Genomic DNA, 15807 nt, shown 5'->3' on the forward strand with positions numbered 1-15807 from the left:
CTGGGCTGCAGATTATTGGGTGCTCCTGGGTACCAGGTGTCCCCAGGGACTGTGTGATACTGGGGCTCCCTTGGTGCCACCATGCCACCGCTGCAGAGCCAGGGGGCAGTCATGCATTTGTTCCCCTCCACCCCACAGCCCTGCAGCAGCATCCCAGCTACACCCCCAAGGGTCCCACCACTGCCCTCACCTCCCACGACCAGGGGCTTCTCCTGACCCCAGGGGGATGCCAACCCACCTTGTGTCCCTCTCCCACCCCTGGGGCCCACCCCAGCCTCCCACAGAGGTGAACCCCCCTGCCCACTCCCACGTCACACAGGGCGTTTCAGTACATATAATGTTTCTCTCTCTTTTTTTTTTTTTCCTTTCTACATTTTATTATTTCAAACCATGTGAACAAGTCGATAAAACATCTTGTGGGAAAAGCGAGGCCGCAGGCACCGGCTGGAGGGTCCCCCTGGGCTGGGGGGACAGCGGGGGCCGCTCTGTACAGCGGGCTCTCCTCGCCCAACGCAACAGCTAGCCCTAAAAACTAGGCTTAGAAAGAGGGGGGGGATAGAGGCAGTGGGCAGCACCCCCTGCCCACCCTGCTGCCAGAGCTGCCCATGGGAGGGGGGCAGCGAGGCGGGGTGGGGTGCAGACCCTCCCCCCCAAAGGCACACGGTTGGGGGGTGGGCTGGCCACCGAGGGTGCCACCACCACGTAGCACTTGATGCTTTTAAATAGTTTGGTAAAAAGGTTTCGTTAAAAAGTAACCTGTGCCCAACCGGTGTGGTGTGGATTTTTTTGCATGGTTTTGGGTTTGGTTTTGTTGGTTTTTCTTTTTTTTTTTTTTTCCTTTTTTTTCTTTCTTCTTTCTTTTCTGGTTTACTAAAAGGAATGTCATCGGTCGTGTTTGTGGCTGGGTGGGCATCCCTGAGGGGACTCTGCCCCCCTTGCCAGCAACACTTGCAATGTAAACAGTGAGAGCACCAGGGCTCGGAGTGAATGAAACGGGGGCTGGAACGGTTGAGGGGTAAAAACCAAGATTAAAACCTTGTCTTCCCTGGAAGGGCAACGCCGGCGAGGAGGAGGACAATGGTGGGGGGCAAACACCGCCAGCAGGGGGTACATGGGCCCTGGCACCATGCTGACACTCAAAGTCTCTTTACGTGGTGGGCGGAGGAATGAATCTGAAGAGAAGCAGGAGTGGGAGATGGCGTGGTCCTTCCTTTGCAGCTCCTAGGAGAGAGAGGTCGTGAGCAGGGGAGGGTCTGGGGCCAGAGCAGCCTGCAGCTGAAGGATGGTCCATGACCACCCCGTTTGAGGAGCCACTAGTGAGACCACCACCCACCTGGGCAGCGCTGCCCTCAGAAGAGGCCACAGTCCTTCAGGTTGTTTTTGATGATGACGTCGGTGACGGCGTCGAAGACGAACTGCACGTTCTTGGTGTCCGTGGCACAGGTGAAGTGGGTGTAGATCTCCTTGGTGTCCTTTCTCTTGTTCAGGTCCTCGAACTTGCTCTGGATGTAGCTGGCTGCCTCGTCATACTTGTTGGCCCCTGAAGAAGAAGAGACACTGGGCTGCCCCACAGTTGCCCACAGCCACCAAAGGGTTTGGGCTTGGCTTGGCCCTCCACAGCCACTGTCCTGCTGCCAAACTGAGGCTCCAGAGGCACAATGAGCCTCAGATAACTCCCGTTCAGGACAGCTGCCCCTCGTGTTGGGTCCCCCCACATCTTCCCTCTCCTGGGGCAACCCAAACACCCATCATGCCCCACATGCTGCCCCAACCCACAGGTCCCAGTGGTACCTGTGTACTCGGGGAAGCAGATGGTGAGGGAGCTGTGCACGATCTTCTCCTCAAAGAGGTCCTTCTTGTTGAGGAAGAGGATGATGGACGTGTCTGTGAACCACTTGTTATTGCAGATGCTGTCAAACAGCTTCATGCTCTCATGCATCCGGTTCTGGCAAGGAAGACGGCAGCATGAGCCAGGCAGAGACCCCCAGACAGCACCCACCCCACTACCACCCCTCATGCTCCTGGGCAGGGGATGCCAATGGCCCTGCAAAGCATGGGCCACACTGGCCAGGGCACTGGTGGCCACCAGAGGAGGGGCTGCTCCCCCAGCCCCCCACGGAGGGGACAGCTCATGGCATTGGTCCCATGACTCACCATCTCCTCATCTTCAGCCAGCACCAGGTCATAGGCACTCAGGGCCACACAGAAGATGATGGCTGTCACCCCCTCGAAGCAGTGGATCCACTTCTTCCGTTCCGAGCGCTGGCCACCCACATCAAACATCCTGCAGCAGGGGGTGACATGCCATGGATGGCAGCTCCAGCCCCACCACCCGCACCCCATGCCCTGTCTCAGTGCTCCCTGGAGCAGGCAGAGCACAGTGCCTCTGCCCCAGGGATTTTGCCAGTACTGAGGATCTGCCCCGGGTCCTGCTGCCAGGATAGCGTCCAGAGTAATTTCCCAGCCAAAGCAAATCCCTGACGTGAGCTGGGGCAGGATCAGGCCACCTTTCCCAGGGGGTGTCAGTGTCATGCTCCCCAGAGACCTGCTCCAGAGCAGGCACAGCAGGGCTTTGCCAGAGACCTTGGACCAAGGGGAGCCAAGTCACTGTGGGCTCAGCAGGATTGTGGCAGCAGCAGGGCTCGGGGATGATCCTGATGCACCATGTGCCTCTCCCTCCACGGGCAGCAGAGGAAGCCCTGCCTCCATGGAGAAGAGCCCAGCAACAGCATTCCACATCCACGGCCATGCCCACTGCCAACTGTTTGGCTGGCGGGAAGGCTTCCCCATGGGACACACTGCATTCCCCCTAGACCACCCCCACTGCCACCCCCAAAGTGCTGCCCTGGCAATGCACAACCAAGTGCATCCATTCTACCAGGGTGGCATCGGGGCACCTGCGAGCCCCCTGCATTCAGACAAGACCCCAGCAGATCTTTCTGACATCAGCTCTGTTGCCATGGGACTAAATCCCCCGGGGATGTGCACAATGGCAGCTTTTTGCCTCTGAAACTGGAGCCCTCATTATGTCCCGTGGGTTTTCAGTGGAAAGCAACCACGGGGTGCCAGCAGGCAGCACTGCCACTGCCTGACCCTGAGACCCCAGTCCTGCCCAGCACCCCTCCTGCAGCGGAAGCAGCGTCACAGAAGCAGGAGGAGGGACGCCTTCTCCCTCCCCTCCTCGCCAGAGCCTGGATCCGCCCCCAGGCTGAGTTCTGTGAAGTGTTTTTGAGGCTGTTCCAGCTCTTTCAGCGGTTTCCGCTCTCTGAGGCAGCAGTTCCCGCCATGAGCAGACCAGGAGGAGGGGAGAACTGAGTGCATGCAGTGTGCACCCATGGTCCATCCCAGCTTGGGGAGGAAGGGACTTTTGGCTTCCAAAAAGGCAAAAGGGAAAGAGGTCAGACATACTTGAAGTGCAGGTCCTTAAAGGTGAAGTGAGTCTCCACGATGCCCGTGGTCTTCACCCTGGTGCGCAGCACGTCCTGCTGGGTGGGGATGTAGTCGGCACGGGCTATCCTCTCCAGGTCGTTCAGGTAGCTGGGGACAAAGAGGAAAGGTGCTGTGGGAGCTGGACCATGGGGCAGAACCCACCCAGATCCTATGGGACATCCCACACTGGCCCAGAGTCCCCTGTCCATCTCCCAGCATTGCTCAGTTGGGGTGGGCAGTGCCAAGCTGGGACGCACAGCAGAGGCTCCATGTGCATCCTGGGGTAACCCCGTGTCCCTGCCAGACACAGGCAGGGCAGGACACCAGTGGCCAGGGTGACACGGGACACACAGGACCGAGGCACTGGGAGCCCAGCAGAGGATAGAGCCGGGGCTGAGGGGCTCACCCCATTTCCCTGGCCGTTTGCACAGGGGGGAAATGGCAAAAGGCAAATATTCAGTGCTATGGCAACCAGCCGCAGTGCCGGCGGAAACAATTGATGGCGCCATGCCATTTATAGTCAAAAACACAAAGGGACGGCGTCCTGGGAGGAAGCAGGAGGCGGGAGGCCAGAGAGACAGGGAGCAGCGCCGTGGGGGGCTGCAGGGGTCCCAGGCCCCGGGGAGCATCGCCTGCCCTGCTGCCCAGCAGAGGTGGTGGCCGGGTCCCCAGCATGCAACACCCACCAGGACTGATGAGGACTGCCAGGGGATCAAGGCAGGTTTTGATTTCTCCAGCTCACATTGCTTTAATTGGGTTACTACAAACGGGCTCCTTTAAGCAAATTAGGCTTGTCTTAATTAAGGCATTTGCGGCCCTGTAATCTGGTGAAAGCCAGATTACAGCCCGCGAGGCCATAGGGATCCTTGGCTCCGACTGCAGCACGGCCACTCGCCAGCTCCTGGGAAACCCTGCAGCGTGTCAGGGCAAGGCCAGAGCTGGAGGTGCCCCAGGAGCCTGCTGTGGGTGTGAGGGTGGGGGACCTGCACGTTACTGCTGCAGAGCAGCTCAAAAACAGCCGGAAACACACATGGCCTCTGGCTACAAAAAAACAGGAAACACCACAGCAGGGCCCTGCGCAGCGCCACAGGCTCTTGGACATTGCATCAAGCCCCAGGGTGCTGGTGAGCACCACCCTGGCACCCCAAACTCCTGGAACCCCAAGAGGCAGAGGAGGAACAGGATGGGGGCTGCTGTGCTGCAGAAGGCTGGGGCACAGGTGGGCTGTGTGATGGGTGGGCATGGGGCTCCTCATTCCCACAATGTCCTGTTCCAGTGGCACTGTGGGCACATCATCCCTGTGAGCTGGGCAAGGGATTGGCCACTGCGCAGGCATCTCCACAGGGCTGGAAAAAGGCTGGAGCAACAGCTTGAAGGTGCTCCTAATTAATGGTTATCCAACCCCCACCATGTGTTAAACGCTCCATAATGGCACTGACAGCAGCAGGCACTTGGCAGACGCTGTGCAGATACACCTGCTCCAAGTGTGTGTGCGAGCTCCCTGGCACCTGCTGGGTGTTCTGTGCTTCCAAACCAGCCCCACTGCCAGGGAAATGCCGGAGCTGGCTGGGAGTGATGGGGCTGAGCAGACAGGGGCTGGGAAAGGTGGGTGTGTGCCCATCAGGAGGAAGTGAAAGCTGTGGGTGCTGGGGGAAAGAGCTGACAGGAGCTCCTCCAGGTTTGGTGCTTGCCAGGAGCTTTCCTGTAGTCTCTTCCCCACAGTGACCTCAGTGCAAAAGAGGGACCTGACACTGCCGTGCATGAGGGGACAGCTGGGGAAATCACTTGCCCTGGGATGGCAGTGAGTCCCAAGCGTGCAGAATCCCAGGCAAGGCCAGGCTTGGTGGGGTGTTCCTGGCACACCATGAGCTCCCCCCACACTGCTTTACCGTAAGGGGTCTGGGTGGAGAGGGTAGGAGAGCACTGTGCAAGCTGAACACAGACTCAGCTGTATTGCTCTCTCCAGCAATGGTACATTAGGCAGATTAACTTTTTTTTATTAATCTCTTCAAGAATTAACCCAACCAGCTGCAGCAATCGACCTAAACACCAATTTGTTGGGTAATGCACAAGTGTAATGCCAAGTCATTCTGTATAAAAACAGTTAAAAGAAAGAGAAGCTTCTTGATCATCCTACTAATTTTCTTCAGACCTAAGCATCCCCAGGGCTTTCCTTGGGAATTTTTCCTGCCTTGACGGCCCATGAAGGGTGATAAGGAAGGGCTGTGCTTATGAGTGCACAGCCAGTGGAGAGCATCTCCTGGGGAAGGGCAGTGGGGACACAGCAGTGGCAGCAGGGGGATGCCCCAGTGGCCCCCCTCCAGGGTACAGAGCACCCTGCCAGAGAAGGAAACAGCTTTCGAAACATCCGCCTTCCCAGTTCCGCTCCGGCGCAGCCCCAGCACCATGTGGGAAGTGGCAGCACCAGCTCCTAAGCCTGGTGACGGTGAACAGCAGCCCCTGGGGGGAGTTTCTGCTGCTTGATAAAAGCACTGTGGCCCACAGGGCCCAGCTGAGCGGGGGCAGAGGGGGGGTACTCACTAGGCAGCAGAGTCGTTCAGCTGGTACTCTCGGGAGCGGTTGAAACAAGCCTGGACCCCGTTGTCAGCCCACAGTCTCCGGATGACGTTGGCCAGGTCCTCGGGCATGATGCCCTGCTCCTCAGCAGTGGAGGAGAGGGCAAACAGCTGCCGAGCATCATCCTGCAGGGATAAAACAGTTTGAGCATTGGCACAGACTTATTGAAGCTCACTCACTCAAAGGACCTGATGGGAGCCCACCAGACAACAGCAGGGCTTAGGCTGAGCCACCTTTAATCCTAGTCCAGTTATGGGCACATCTGTTGTAGCCACCAAGAACCCCCATCCCTGCCAGGCACAGTGGGAGAAGGAGGGTACCCACCGCTCTGGAGGAGTCTCCAAAGTCAATCTGCAGGTTCCCCATCGCCTTGATGATAGCCATAATGGACTGGATGGTGTTGCTGTAGACCACAGCTTTGTACTGCCGGCACTCCTCCTCTGAATAGCCATCCTCATGGATGATCCTGGGGCAGGGAAGAGACACAGGCAAGGTCAGCCCTCTGTGGGGTACCTCAGGATACTGAGGCATACTCTGTGGCAACACCGATGGGGAGCTTTCCCTGTCAGCCACTGGTTTTGGAGCTTGTGACCAAGGCCTGAGCAGTGTCAGCCACAGTGACAGGGTAGGAACCACTCACTTCATCTGTTTGACGATGGTGCTCTTCCCAGATTCGCCAGCACCTGTGGAGAAATGAGAAGGGATGAGGTCCTGTGCAAAGCCAGGAACCCTTACCCTACTGGGACACCCGCCCAGACCAGGGAGAGAATGCAGCAGGTGCTCCAGCCATGGGAGAAGCAGCATTAACCAGAGCAGATGACTGGATGTGCACTGGAAACATCAGGACCAAGAAAGAGGGAACAAAGGGAAAGCCTGGGGGGCCCTCACAATAGGTCCCAGGGGAAGAAATTACACCTGCTCTGGGCCAGGAAAATGGCATCAACACAGTAACATTTCCCCCACAATCCTAGCATGTCACAGCTGACGGGCAATCCTGGCTTTGGCTGGACCCGGGGACTCCCTGTGACAAGGGGGCCAAGCTCTGTCTATCCCCTGCCATCCCATCTCCAGGCACAACCTGAGATGCCACATGCCACATCCCCTCTGTGCTGAGGAACAATGGAGCACCAGCCCCAGTACATATCCACAGCTGGAGGCAGCAGCAGCCAGGATGCAGGGATGCTTGTGCCACGAGGTACAGGCAGGGAACTCGGGAACAAGTTGCCACCTCCAGCAGGCAGCTCAAGCGATCCCAGCGGGCCCAGCCGCCCCCAGGCTGGTTCTTAAATAGCGTGCACTTCCCAGCCTGCCGGGCCGTGCCCCAGCCCGCTGCAGAGGCGGCTGAAAGCAGGAAAGCTGATGGCTTTTGGGGTCGTTTGGTTTTTCATCATCCAAACGCAGGGTTCCTGAGTTCAGCGAGACAACCAGGGTGCCTAAGGTTTCCTTCCCCCACCCTGTCCCCCCTGGGGACGTCACCCCACGCAGGCCATGTGCAGCTCGGCGCAGCCCTCCCTCCACAGGCTGAGAGCAGGGAAGAAGCAAAGTCACCCTGGCTGCAAGAAAGGGGAAGCCAAAAGGGGAAGCTGAAAGAAAGAGGCATGTCCCTTGTCCCCTCTCTGTGCAGGGAGCGTCACGAGATGGATGAGTGCCTGCCTTGTTTTCCCCCAGGACCCCCAGCAGGATGAGGCCCCTTTGGCTGGGGACAACTGTGGTCCCTGCCTCCAGGTGCAAATCCCAGAGGATCTCCCAAGCCAAGTCCATCCCAGTGTCCTCTCACAACCCTTTTTGCAGGTCCCCCCAGTGCTGCCCTTGGCCATGGAGCTGCCCTTACAGGGGCCCCAAGCAGGATGGTGCCAGCATGGCCACAGAGAGGGCAGAGATTACAGAGGAGGTTCAAAAAATTAGAAAAAAAGAAGCAGATTATGCTAAAATTAAAAATCATGGGAAAAACAAGGCCCATCATGCCAGCTGAGACATGGTGGCAGGGAACAAACCCCTTCTACGCTTGTCGCCAGCCTGAACACCTCCAGGTGACGGGCGTGCACCCCAGGGACACCAGTGTGGGCAGCGCTCAGGGCATGGAGCGCCCCGATGCTGGGGCCATACTGAGGCTGCAGAGACCCTGATTTACCACTCGAGCACCTTGCTCCCTGGCTCCCACGCTGTACGTGCCAAGGGAGGGGCTGTGCTCAGCTCAGAGGTCACTGCTCAGCACAGCAGGGGCTCTCTGCACTGCTGACCCATCCTCCCCCAGGATGCTGACGCGGCACCCGGCGCAGCCCGGCCAGCGCTCGTGGTCAGTGCTGGCAGCTCCTGCCTGGAGCTGGGAGCAGGGGGAAGGACTTGGTGTAGCCCTTCATTTTTTCCATTAAGTACCTCTAGTTTCTAACACCATCCTGTACCGCTGGGTCTGGTGGCCAGTGGCATTCACCCAATCCTTTCTCAGCGGGTGCGTGGACAGGGAAACTGAGGCACATGGCAAGCAAGAACCCGGCTTATCAGCATCTCTGAGGTGAGGTGCCAGACAGCCATCCCCAGCTCCTCCTCTCTCTGACCCTGCCTGACATTTTCTCCCTGCCAGGAGGGAACAACCCTGCTGGGGCCTCCTGCTTTCTCCCGGCTGGGTGACAGTCAGTCACAGGGTGACCGTCACCGAGGCTGGCTATTTCCTTGCAAACTTCCTCCTCATCTCCCGGCTCCTTTCCAGCCCTCTGAGGAAGGCAGCCATGTTCCAAGCCAGCACCTCTGCCTCCCATCAGCTGCTTGCCCAGCACAAGCGACTGTACACTTGCAGGGAGCAGGAATGTGGATGTGAATTAACAGCCCCCCCTCCCCACGCAGGGGACCCTCCCCAGCCCCCCTCGATGAGTGCAGTGGAGGGGAAGGATTTCCAATCCCCGGAAAACCCCAGCTGCCGCCCATTCAGCCCCAAAACAATTCCTGGGCTGGATGCCAGCTGCCAGTTTCCAGCCTCCAGCCCAGCCCAGGCAGGATGAGGCAGTGTCAGAGGAGCTCTGGACTCCTGTGCTGGAATATCAGGGAGGTGGGGGGTGGAGACCCCCCACTACCACGGGCCAACCCCACGGCTGTGCTTCCTCCAGCCCTGCCTCTCTGCAGGCAGTGCTTGTTCCCAGGGCAGCGCCTGGCAAAAACAGGACGAGAGCTCTCTCCTGGGCTCATTTCCTCCTTTCTTTGTTAAAAATAATCTTCAAAAATTTAAAATAAGCAAGCAGCTGCCTGGCTCCAGAACTCCCTGCTAATCCACTGGCAAAAACTTTATTGAGCCAACATATATATTTTACAGCCCATGATTTATGATGCTTTCTGGGCAGCAGATATTTAGTGCAATATATGCACATAGTTCTGGGCAGCACCTACGTAATCCCTGTATTTTAGGAGCTGGCCACAGGTTTCAGGATCCACCTCACCCCGCATCACTGACAAGGGATTTTCCATTTTTCTGCACGGCACCATCTTTTCAAATATTCAGGCATAGATGGAAGCAATGCATAGCTGGAAAATTCTCATTATGGAGGAAAAGCTGGAATTCAATCCGGCAGCAGGTCCAGAGCCATCCCCATTCCCAGCACCCAGAGGCCCGTTCCCTGCTGCTGTCCCAGCAAGCTTTCCCAACCTGGCAAACAGCAGCTATTCTTTGAGCATGGATTTACAGATGGGTTTTAGCTCTGGACAAACCCACCAATCCCCTTCCCTGCAGGACAGATAGACGGCAGGACAGAGGGACGGCTGCAGAGCCCACCCCCCTTGGCACCTGTGGGGTCCCCACCACCAAATGGGACAGACTAAGGGATGTGTTAAAAGCAGACTTACCCTAAAGACTCTAATAACAAAAAGAGATTCCCCTCGACATTTTCCTTCCTACCCAAAATAGATGGAAAATTGCTGTAAAAATAATCACATTTTTTTAAAACCCCACAGTGACACAGGGCGTTTTTCCCAAGGGCCATCCCATTCCAGCACAGGGCTGGCTGCTTCCCAGAAGGAGCCGTGCATCGTTGGCTGGTGGAATGCCACGTCCTCAGGCAGGACCTCAAAAAAATTGGGGGGTGCAGACCCCCAGTCCAAGGCAGCCGATGGAGATGCAAAAAAAAAAACCCACAAGAAGAAATAAAATAGAAATAAACTGGCAGCACAAAGGATGCTCAGGGCACAGAGGGAAGAGGTGGGCTAGGGATGGTTTCCCAGGGGGAGCATGGAAAACGCAACCCCGGTGCCAACAAGAGCTGCTGGACAAAACTATCCTTGTGCTGGGCTTTTTCCAGGAATCCTGAAACTTTGCTGCTCTGTTTCTGTTCCTGCCTGGCCAGAGTGGTCCCTCTCCCTTCACACACAGCTCCATGTGCCCCCAGGCCTGGGTGCCATTATCCTGCCCATCCTGCCCTGACAGGACGGGGCCTCACCCTCCGGCACAGCCGGGATGTGCCGGCACCCAAATCCCCCCGGCTGGGCTTTCCAGCAGCAGGATGGAGGATTACTCAGCTCCCCCAGCTCCGGTGATTCAAGGGCTCTCCGGGCCGGAAAGCCGCGCTCGGGCCGCAGCAGGAAACGCTGGCTGCGGAAAGGCCAGGCCAGCCTGGCTGCAGCAACAGCCTGGGGACACCCTGATCCCAGCCCGGGCAGGCTCACACCAGGGGACACCATAAAGCTACACATATATACAGGTGGAAAAAAAAAATATGTGCTTTTTGATACATATAAATCAATGTATATGTTGCTCTATAAAAAAAAAAAGTTAAAGTATAAAAAAAGCTAAAATATAAAGTGCATTTCTAATGTACATCTGTAAAAATATATGTTAAATATATACATATAAGATTGCTGCTTCTCCTGGGCAAAGTCTAAGTGCTCGTCTTGGAGCAGAGGGCAGCTGCCAGCCCCCATGACATCTCCAGTGGGGACATTGTAGTGACCCATCCCATCCCAAGCCCAAACACCAGCTCCAGGGGGTTGGACGTCAGATCCCTCTGGATCTAACAGCACTGAGTTCTTCCCTGGTCCCCTCACTGTGACACCTCCGAGCCCATCACAAAAAAAACCACTGTGGTTCCCAGTGTCCCCAGTGAAGGGAATGCCCAACCACTTCCAACAGCCAGGACTGAAGAAGGAGTAGGGACAAAAACAACCCCCAAGACAGGACCAAGCACAGCAAAGGAGGCTGCAAGGAGGCTTACACAGAACCCAGGGCAATTCTGGAGCCACACAGCCTCTGAAAGTCACAGCTGGTCCCTCCCTTCCTCTATTTTTATGCAAGCCTCAAAAAAAAAAAAAAGCAGCTTCCGAGCCCTGCCCAGCCACTGTCTGTCCCAGGCAGGATCTGGTACAGGCAGTTCCTACATGACGTACCCTGGTGCCACCACACCAGCAAGGGCACTGTCCTCACCCCAGGGTCTGCACCTAGAGCAATCCCCTGGGGATTAACATCATCAACCAAGCCACCAGTACCTCCTCCACCTCTGACACAGCTGAGAAATCCTTCACTTTCCTAATCCTCCAAAGACAAGAAACAAGGAGCTTTGAGCACAGCAATCACTTGTCTGCTGCCAACCCTGAATCCCCCTGGAGCATCCCAGCTCCCACAGGCAAGGAGGAGGGTTGGCCAGAACATTGCTGCCCAGCAGAAACAGCCACTGACTGCAGGGCTTTGTGTGCTAGCAATGGTGAGCAGCTGATAGTGGCACCAGGAGGTGTTGGAAGTACAGGGCAGATGCTCCAGGAGCTTTTAGATGCCCGTGATGGCTCCTGGCCCCTCCCAGCACCAAAACAGTGGGAGACTGCTGGTTTCCAGTAGCAGGAAGGGACACATTCTTTGTTTGGGAGAATTGCTTTGCCTGGCGGATATTGCTTCATCTGGGTCTTCTCCTCATCACAGAGTGGAGCTCCAACTGTCTGGCACACACTGACTTTGCCAGAGCAAACAGCAGAGGGAAACCTGAAGGCAGGACAGGTGCCACAGCAGGAGCAGTGCTGTGCCCATGCCTGCAGAGCCGTGTGCCACTGGGGGGTCCTGGCTGTCCCCACTGCACTGACAGCGTGCCCATTCCTCCCAGCTCACCACCACGGCCAGGAAAGGCAGGAGGCAGCTCATGGCCATGTACAGAGCACAGCACAGATCTGAGGCACCTGCAGCAGCCAGCCCCAAGCCCTCTCTGCTCCTGCACTCCTGATGCCATCACCACACCGAGACTGCTGCCTTCCACTCACACCGTGCCCTGCCTGGCTGAGTGCCGCAGGTTGATACAGCACAAAGGGTGAAGCTGTTTTTCTCTTTAGTTTTTCCCTCCCTTTTTCTGGGGGAGGCACTGCAGCCCCCATGGAGAACCCTGGAACTCTGACTTGCTGAGAGTGATGAGCTGTGGTGCTCACCAAAAAGCACGTGAGGCCTCAGGTCTCCTCAAAACTTCCCCTGACCATGGGGAAAAAAATAAGGGTGAGCAGCAGGGAGGTGGGAGCATCCCCCCAGCAGTGCAGCCCCACCTCAGAGAGGGGACATGTCACGGGCAGCAGCCCCCAGGGGGGCAGTGCTGGCCACCCCTGCCCAGCCGCTCCCTGTCGCCTTGGGAGGATTTTCCGGCCAAGGCTCAGCTCGGAAATGGGCAGTGCTGACCCAAGGCTCCAGTGCTATTGACACCTGAACAGCTGCAAGGGCAAGAAAAAGCTATTTTTCTAAGTGTACAAAAAGAGCCATTTTGCTCTATTTTTGGCTTTAGAAAGCAGCTGAGATCAGAAGTGCCGCTCGCAAACACCGTCCCCAGCAGAAGGGAGTGCGGACATCCTCTTCCTCCTCCTGCCTCCACTTCAGGACAGAGCAAGACCCAGGAAAGGGATGTCAGCCAGCCAGCCTACAGCGTAATCCTCGTCACTCAGCTGCTCTTTGGTGATGCTCAGCACCAACTGGGGCACCCAGAGCTCACAGCACCAGTGTGACACTGCCTGGACAGCCCCAGGAGCCTGCCAGGGCTGGAGGTGACAAACCCCCTAGCCAGCTACCTCCCCATTACTTCCCACCAGCACCGGGCTGAGAGGAGCAGACCTGGCAGCCCACACATCCCATCCACTCCCTTCCACAGAAAAAATAATGGGGCAGTGAGTGTGCCCAGCCATCGAGCCCCCCAAACAGCACAGACCCCCCCCTAATATCCCCAGGATGGCTTTTGCTGCCGGCACTGCTCGTGCCAAGGCAAAAAGAATCAAAATCAAATAAAACAAAAAAGAGTCGCGCTCTGATAAAGGAGCATTTTAAGGCGTTAATTACGTATTTCTCAAGGCAGGCAGGGGTTGAGCAAATAAAGGCCTGCCGGATTTCAGCGTGACTTCCTGCTGCTGGCAGCTTCCTCTGCAGACAGCAGATGAGTCCAAAGACATTTTCTGTCAGGGTTCCCTCTGTCCCGCTGCCCCACGGGAGCCTCGCCCGCTCCCAGCTCGCACCTGGAGGGAGGCCCTCCCTGGGAATTTCACAAAGGGAATAAAAAGCCCAACTGGGAGTCATTAAGAGAAATAATGAATTAAAATAACGAAGTGCTGCCTTGCCCGCAGGCACAGGGCAGGGCTGTGAACGCCCATGGGAGCATCACCAGGGTGCTTTGAAGAGCGCCAGCGGCCCGTTATCAGCACCAAAATCGAGTGTCCGTGAGGCAGAGAGCCCGTGGGCTGGGGGGGCCCTGCCCACGGCAGGCAATGGCCCGAGCCCCCCGAACCCCCTCGGAGAGGGCAGGGTGATGGAGAGGCTGGGGACTGCCCCAGGGCTCCGGGGCACTGGGTGCCTGTCAGCCCCGTTACCTCCACCACAGCCAGAGGCCAGGGAAGAGCAGCCCACGGAGGAGTCCAGGGATCCTGGGCAGGTGGGACAGGGTGCCCGAGCCCGCAGGACCTTTGCTGGGGGGGGACATCCAACAGGAGAGTGGGGATGCCCCCACCTTTGTCCCAAAGGGATATGTCCAGACTGGACACTGACCGGCCAGGGCGACAGTACCACAGTGGGGGGGCAGCTACTTCTGGGGGATCCCCACAGCCCAGGGTGGGGTGGCAGCCTCTCTGAGGGGCATTTAAGGCTTGTTGTAGGGCCAGCACCCCACTGCCAGGGGGATCCCCAAAGCCTGGAACGGGGCTGGCATCCTGCTCACAGAGATGTGGGGAAAGAACCCCATTGTGGAAGGGATCCCCAGGGTTTGCTGTGGGTACAAAGATCCATTCCTGCGGGGAGAGACACTGGGAGCTGGGATGGGGCCAACATCCCATTCCTGGGGAGGGGGGGATCCGTGGGAACTGGGATAAGACCAACAACCCCCTCCTGGAGGGAATCCCTAGGATCTCAGATTGGATCAACATCTCACTCCTGGGGGGGATGCCTGGGATGGGATCAACACCCCACTGCTGGGGGACATCCCCGGGACCTGGGATGGGACCAACACCCCATTCCTGGGGGACATCCCTGGGATGGGACCAACACCCCATTCCTGGGGGACATCCCTGGGACCTGGGATGGGACCAACACCCGGCTCCTGGGGGGAATCCTGCGGCCTGCTGCTCCATCCGTGGGGGGAACCCGGAAGCCTGGGGCGGGGCAGGCCCCGTTCCCGGGGACATCCCCGCGGCCCGAGACGGAGCCACAGCTCACCGTGGGGAGAGCCCGGAGCCTGGGCTGGGGCCAGCATCCCACTGGCGGGGATCCCCGCGCCGGGGCGGGGCACTCCCGGCGCTGGTACCCAGGATGGCCCCGGGGCAGCGCGGGGCGGAGGCGGCGAGGCCGCCCGGTTCCGGCAGGGCCGGGCCGAGCCGGGCGAAGGAGCCAAGATGGGGGGCCCGGGGGTGGGGCCCGCTGCGGGGGGGGGGTCTTACCGAGCAGCAGCAGTTTCACCTCCCGCGCCGCCTTCTCGCCGTCCTCCCGCAGGTTCTTGTCGATCATGCGAGAGCGCTCGGCGGCCGCCTTGTCCTCGGCGCTCACGGTGCAGCCCATGGCGGCGGCGGCGGCGGCTGCTGCGCGCCCGCGGCTCTGCGGCCCGGCCCGCCCGCCAGGCCCCGCCCCCCGGCCCCGCCCTGCGCGGGGGGCGGGCCCAACGGGGGCGGGGCGGGGCCTGCCGGGGCGGGGCCGGGGCGGGGCCTGCGGGGAGCGGCCGCTCGCGGTCGGCGCGCGGGCCCTCAGGCGGCGGCGGCGGGTAACGGCGGGGGAGGGGCGGCGGGACACGCGGGGCGTGAGGGACGGGACGGAGGAGGGACACGGTGTGTGAGGGATAGGCGTGAGGAGGGACACGATGTGTGAGGGATAGGCGTGAGGAGGGACACGGTGTGTGCGGGATAGGCGTGAGGAGGGACACGATGTGTGAGGGATAGGCGTGAGGAGGGACACGGTGTGTGCGGGATAGGCGTGAGGAGGGACACGGTGTGTGAGGGATAGGCGTGAGGAGGGACACGGTGTGTGCGGGATAGGCGTGAGGTGGGACACGGTGTGTGCGGGATAGGCGTGAGGAGGGACACGGTGTGTGAGGGATAGGCGTGAGGAGGGACACGGTGTGTGAGGGATAGGCGTGAGGAGGGACACGGTGTGTGCGGGATAGGCGTGAGGAGGGACACGATGTGTGAGGGATAGGCGTGAGGAGGGACACGGTGTGTGCGGGATAGGCGTGAGGAGGGACACGGTGTGTGCGGGATAGGCGTGAGGTGGGACACGGTGTGTGCGGGATAGGCGTGAGGAGGGACACGGTGTGTGCGGGATAGGCGTGAGGAGGGACACGGTGTGTGCGGGATAGGCGTGAGGTGGGACACGGTGTGTGCGGGATAGGCGTG

The 15807-nt window shown here is 58.7% G+C and overlaps 1 protein-coding gene across 1 annotated transcript; it reads right to left on the reverse strand.

The window, feature by feature from the left end:
• Window positions 1-815: 815 nt before the first annotated feature.
• Window positions 816-15043, reverse strand: GNAI2 (G protein subunit alpha i2). The gene is made up of 9 exons (XM_064432493.1): window positions 14863-15043; window positions 6647-6689; window positions 6331-6472; window positions 5971-6131; window positions 3409-3537; window positions 2155-2284; window positions 1792-1945; window positions 1334-1540; window positions 816-1221 (listed from the first exon to the last, which is right to left on the reverse strand). The coding sequence occupies exons 1-8, from the start codon at window positions 14978-14980 to the stop codon at window positions 1350-1352; spliced, it is 1068 nt and encodes a 355-aa protein (XP_064288563.1). The 5' UTR covers window positions 14981-15043; the 3' UTR covers window positions 816-1221; window positions 1334-1349.
• Window positions 15044-15807: the final 764 nt, after the last annotated feature.

The sequence above is a fragment of the Passer domesticus genome, chromosome 9, assembly GCF_036417665.1.
Source record: "Passer domesticus isolate bPasDom1 chromosome 9, bPasDom1.hap1, whole genome shotgun sequence".
Classification (NCBI taxonomy): Eukaryota; Metazoa; Chordata; class Aves; order Passeriformes; family Passeridae; genus Passer; species Passer domesticus.

What these genes read in the sequence shown, in the direction of transcription:
- GNAI2 (XM_064432493.1), bottom strand. Translation starts at nt 14,980, where the DNA reads ATGGGCTGCACCGTGAGCGCCGAGGACAAGGCGGCCGCCGAGCGCTCT. An exon ending in CTGAACGACTCTGCTGCCTA is followed by an intron (nt 3,538 to 5,970) that starts GTGAGTACCCCC and finishes CTTTGTCCCCAG; the next exon opens with CTACCTGAACGACCTGGAGA. An exon ending in TGGCTGAAGATGAGGAGATG is followed by an intron (nt 1,946 to 2,154) that starts GTGAGTCATGGG and finishes CTTCCTTGCCAG; the next exon opens with AACCGGATGCATGAGAGCAT.